This window comes from Thunnus albacares, chromosome 12 (assembly GCF_914725855.1).
Source record: "Thunnus albacares chromosome 12, fThuAlb1.1, whole genome shotgun sequence".
Lineage (NCBI taxonomy): Eukaryota > Metazoa > Chordata > Actinopteri > Scombriformes > Scombridae > Thunnus > Thunnus albacares.
In genome coordinates, this window is record NC_058117.1 from 1,637,659 (window position 1) to 1,643,658 (window position 6,000).

Here is a 6,000-nt window from a genome sequence, read left to right on the forward strand (position 1 = left end):
CTTTACCACAGTGAAATACAGGGGATGCAAGTTGTTTATCAGTCTTATCATTTGTAGAACACTGTTTTAGTTTTTCAGTTTTTGAGCAAGTTGTAAATCTACAGCAGCCTGTAAAGGAGACCTGGCTGGTAACTACAAAAACCCTGCAATTCTGGGCTTAAAGAGAAGGAACACAAACTCCTTGAGGAAGCTCTGAAAGCTTGAGGCTACCCAAATTGGGCCTTTCTCAAAACAGCAAAAGGATCCTGTAAAAACAGAAGCTTGTCCACCCTAAAGGGCAATAGTCTGTCTACATTTTTTTATCAATGTAGACAGACTGTCACCTGTAGGACCCGGCATTCTAGCAGCATGGTTAGTCAAAACACAAAGGAAATTTCTTTGTAAATGTAAATGTTTCCATTTTAGGTTTACATACAGTAAGTGCTTATACCACAGTTTAAAGGTTCTATATATAGAATTGTGAAGCAATTTACATGTATTAATCGTTTTTTATGCCAATGAGTGAACAGGTAGTAATGTAACGAAAAAAAATGAGACCTTCCCCAACTTTCTCGGTTGTCTGTAACACCCTGTGGACTGATTTCTATGTGAAGGGCCCGGGCCGGATTTTCCACAAAAATCCAACGGAAGTGATGTTTTTTGCACATTCCCGAGTGCCTTGCCTCTCTCCCGCTAATGTAAACAAACAACCGGCGTAATGACACAACACAACAAAAAAGGTACTATCTGACGAGAAACGGCCTGCAGAAATTAGCTCTCCAGCTAATGAAACAGCTAGCTGCCTCCGCCGACCACTACATATTTCACAACAACACCCCCGCAATGACAAGTCACCCACTCCCGAGCTCACACACTGCTAAAATAACACTATTTCCTCAACAAAGGGGCAGAAGACAAGCTCCAGAGCAATACCCCTTTTGTTTTTCCTGTTGGTAGTCGAAAGGTTGAAATAAGCACACATTTCACAAAAAAAAAACACAGAGTGTTGCTCCCCAATTACAGTGTGTTGCTCCCCAGCCACAGCCCACTGAGCTTACTGGTGTTTGATAAACACGGTTGGTAAAAACAATTGGCGGTTTGCGGGTCGGGTCAGGTTCGGGTGGTTGATTAACACATATTTGTGCGAGCTGGGTGTGCGGATTAGCTCCCACCGGCCATCGGACACAGTGTGGCAGGAGCCTCTGTGTGTGTGTTTGTGTGAGAACGAGTTGGCACACATATATACAGAAGGTGAGGGGGGGGATTTTTTAAACTCTGACTTTATGATTAGGAATGTAAATTTAGGCTAATTTGTCTCGTTTGTGTTTGTTGCACATGTAGAGGAGTATGCTATGAAAAAGTGAAGCCTGAGAGACAGATAGCCAAAGGAACGCAGTGCTGAAAAGGAGAGACGAAGTGAATGGGCTGCAGAGCCCAAAAGGTTATGGAAATTTATGCCACCGCTTGGCCCTATGTCCAGGGGAGGACTACATGTTCCAATAAGCATGAATCTGATGTGGACAGTCTCTCTCTGGATGAGCCAAGCCCCACACTCACAGAGTGATGCTAAACTTTCCTCCTGTAGCCTAACCACCAGCCCACACTTCATGATGCAAAGTTCCGTGATGCCCTTGGAGAGCCCCTGCTTGCCCACACCAGGTCATTCAAAGCCCCTTCAAAGCCCCAGTACACAGTATTTACACTATGCAGTCAATTATTTTAATTCACTGCATATACTTGATTTGAATACTGATTTGTAAGAATCCCGGTGGCAAGATACCTGAAATTACACAACTGTTACAGTTGTATTTTATTCGGTTATCTAACAATGGATATTACTATTATTATAGTGAGTGAAAGAAAATAACAAGGCTGTAATTAACAGTCCTATCTAACACACAAGGGTTCTTGCTTTGTGTGTGTGTGTGCCTCACTATGGCAGCCTTGGCTTTTGTGGCAGTAATGATACTACAGTAATGATAATCAAAAGGAATTCTGCAGATCTTTTAAACTATCAAACTTGCCAAAGACACATACTCAGTCAGTCAGACACTCAGAGGGGGAGATAGGCTAGTTGGTCTCCTCCAAGGTGCTGTGCAGCCTACTCTCTGTAGCAATTCGTCAAATTGCTCCACAGTCAGTCTGAAATATCACCAAAACCGGGCAAAATCCAAGTGGAGCTCATAAACCAAAACAGTAACACTCTCCCAGCTGTGTCTTCGCTTGGTTTATGTCATCTACCCTCAATGTTTGTATCTGGCTTGCAGTCAGCGTTGCAAAATAGCAATAGGAAGAAGTTTCCTTTGGTTTGTGTCCATTATTTCCAGTTCACAACATGATGCCACGTATCTGGACCCTGTAGTGACTTGCCCACATCAAGGCAGACCCCTGCGTTGTTTTGCTGCACTGGGGTTTTCATTTTGAACACAGCCTAACCAGTGTCACATGAGAGCCAGATGGACTAACGACACACATGTGACCTCCACCACTCTCAAGTTGTAAACAAAACCACAGAGGTAAATACCTGAGATCTGGAGTGGTGAAACATCATCAAGAATACAAGAAGTCCAGTTTCTCTTCATTTAACCCCTCTTGATATACAACAATTAAGTTTATGAATTTAATACAGAGAAGTGTTAAAATATGATGGTCCTATCAAATGTTTACTTTGTTTTCAATATCCACAGATAAAATCCAATTATATATCTCTTCTGTAGCAAGGGACAGCTGTGCTTCAGACTAGTTTTCTATCTCAAACCATTCCTGTGTCCAAAATCATTCATTATTCTCTAAATATTCCACTGCATACTGTGTGAGCCATTTTATACAGGTGACAAATTTGCTGGGCATTGTCTCACAGTGAAAGCAACTTCATTATAAGACTGTAATGATTTTCTCTTTACTAAATATTTGAGAATAAATGTCCAGTCTTTAGTAAATAAGTTGTGGTTTGTCTTTGTTTCTTATTTTTTTGAAAATGCTTGAATTACAAACAACACCAGCTCTGACAAAAATAGCAAAAAATAAAATGTTACATAAGGTATCCATAGATACACAAACACAGAATACATATAGTAACAGGTTTTGCAAAACTACCCTGTGTCAAATAATGAACTGTTCTTTAAAATGATGAGATAAATATCATAAAGACTGACTAACAATTAATGTACAATTATATTTAAATTTCCACATCTTTGGGAAAATAATTTACTGATAGTAGTACAGTCAACCCATTATCATCTCAACATTATACCCTGCAGTCTGTGCACACGGCTCAGGTGAAAGCTGACTCAGGTGGCATAGCTGAATAAAACCTTTTAAGAGATTCACATTTCTAGACAAGATTTGTTTGCTATTCATATTGATTTTAATCTTGTTAAATACACTGATTGAGAAATCTCTCTAAAGAATAAATAATGTGCCAACCAGTCTTGGTCTCCCCATTATGGTAAGTTTGTAAAACATGGACTAATCATCCATCTATTCACTTAACTTAATATAATACCACAGGGGACAAAAGAAAAAAAAACGACTAAGGGCTTTTATAGATAATGATATACTGATTTAAAGCATATAATAAATAAATAAATAAAAACGTGGAAAAAACGGTCTATTTAAGCTGTCAACAGACTGGTTCAGCACTCACCGTAGAAGGGACCCGGCGGTGCAGCTTCGGCGGCTGTCACGCTCTGAACGGCGGCTGAGCTGCTCTGGATGTACCGGTGAGGCGCCATAGCGCGCGATGCTGCCGGTGGACAAAGGAAAAGATGAATGAAGAGGCAGCAGACTCTGGTAGTAGTTTAGAGTAAGCTCCTCTCCTCCCTCCCTCTCTTCTCAACGTCAGACCTACTCCCATAGGCTCGTGCTCTCTGTGGGGACGTCACGCCAAATTATAGGCCTATGTAATAAAAATGGAATGTATCGCTTCTGCTCTCAGTCAAACATCTGTACACCCATGCAACATAGCCTGCAATTTAAATCTGAATATATCCAAATTTAGACTATATATTTTTAGAAAATCTCATTTTTTGTGGTACAACCAAAACGTCAAATCACTCGTTATTTCTAAAAACTGGAATAGGACTTTGCTAAGATAAGATAAGACTTTATTGGAAATTTGCTTTGGATATACAATGTACATCGTACATCTATACCAAGATAAAAAGTAGTTGTACAATAAATTACTCAGATCACTCAAATTACTCATAAATCCTCAAAATAATTATAAACATAATTCAATAGTTTACAGCTCATGATCGTTTATTGAATAAAATGGTAAAAAAAAAAATTAAAAATTGTCCATCACAAAAACCAGACCAGATCTTCACTGTCAATGCAGCCTAGTCTGCCAAAGTCCTGGAATTGGGCTAATGCGTCATAAAACAACAACTTCACGTATCAAACTTTTACCCTGGTGTTTATTCTAAATGTAATCAAATGATTCATCCATGATTCACTACTTTCGCGACAAATCGACTGTTAAAAAACACTATCCTACATTTTTGCAGCTGCTGTTCTGCATGCATACATTTTTTAATACATCTTCATATCCTATTATGATTCTACACCTGTATTAAGTCAAAGACGTATAGACTGGAGTAGTACATGCATGATTGTAGTTCAGACATTAAAGACATAGACCATTCCCTCAACACATTTAAACTCCTGAACAGTATTTCTCCCGTCAATTCAGCTCAGCTTGAGTAGCACTGCACCACTGCCCCCTGCAGGTAGAACAGCAGTAACACACTGAGCAGAGTTCCTTTTGCTGTCTTCAGTCTTGTTTTACAATGTGTTTAATGGATCTGGAAATCTGGAGACGGAGCTGGTGCTGCAGTAATCATTCAAATCGGAACAACTAATGCAATACTTCAGAACAAATTCCACACTGACAGTCAATACATTCACAATAGATTACAAGTTTTGTTTCCAATCAGAACAGAAGTTTTAGAACATTTCATCCAAAAAGTCTGCCCTCATAATATTCAGTCAGTTAATAGGCCTATACAGCAGAGCAAATTTTGATTTTCTACACTACAAGAAGTATCCCTTCATGTGTTGATCTTTTGGGTAAATGTGTTTGCAGTCAAAAGGCTGACAACTCATCACCCCAAATCTATAACTTTCTGTTAGAACTTCTCAGTTTGGTTCTGACAAACCATTACTTAAATATGAAAAGCAGTTATTTAAATAACAGTACATCCTTCATCAGATTTACAAGAGAAAGCTGTCCAAACAGAATCCATTTTGTCCAAAGATGAAAACATTATTCAGACTACCATTTATCAAAAACCAAGCGATCGTTACACAATCTTACATGCTAAAAGTAATCAACCACAACACCGTAAACATTCGTAAACCTATTCCACCCTGCTTGACTTTCAAAATAAAGCAGAGGAGATGTGTGTTTGAGTGTGCTTCATTAATAGGCAATGTCCTCAAAATAAAATGGACTTGCCATATAAGCAAGCTAAGAAAACTGTATCTGGGTCCAAGCAGCCACTCACAGTCCACCTGGGTGTATATAGGACTAAGGGGCTGCACCTTTCAGCTTTTTGGTCACCTTTTCCTGCCTGCTTTTGCCCAGAGCATACTGTATGTGCATTTAGGGCTATCTGTTGGGATTGAGACATAGCTCTGTATGTTGCTGTTGGGTTTATGACACAAAGTTAGTAATTTTTTCAGTCAAATTTCACTTGATCAATGAATTATCTTAAGCTACTGTTTCTCTGGTATTTTATCTGCTACTGTTAACTCTTTGCCAGGGAAGCTCCAGAGGGGAGAACTGCCTTTTTTGTTTCCATTCTCTTGTTTTTGGTATTGATAGAGAGTTAGGATTAGAATTGTAGCCGTTTCTTTTCAGGTAGTTGTTATTTTGGCCTGGGATTTTCCTGAAGTTCAGTTTAAGATTCTATATTTGGCAATAAAGGACTGAAAAACTGAATAAACTGACTCCTCATATTCTTCATCTTGTTACTTCCCTCTCCTCAGACCAACATGGGGTCACAATAGACAAGCTCC

At 39.2% G+C, this 6,000-nt stretch overlaps 1 protein-coding gene across 3 annotated transcripts in view; it reads right to left on the bottom strand.

Moving 5' to 3' along the window:
• Positions 1-3,725, bottom strand: part of LOC122993909 (choline transporter-like protein 5-A) — a 59,812-nt gene extending 56,087 nt beyond the window's left edge. For all 3 annotated transcript variants that reach the window (XM_044368363.1, XM_044368361.1, XM_044368362.1), the window contains exon 1: positions 3,626-3,725. In XM_044368363.1, the coding sequence (XP_044224298.1) occupies positions 3,626-3,713 (88 nt within the window). In that variant the 5' untranslated portion in view covers positions 3,714-3,725. The remainder of the gene's footprint in view (positions 1-3,625) is intronic.
• Positions 3,726-6,000: the final 2,275 nt, after the last annotated feature.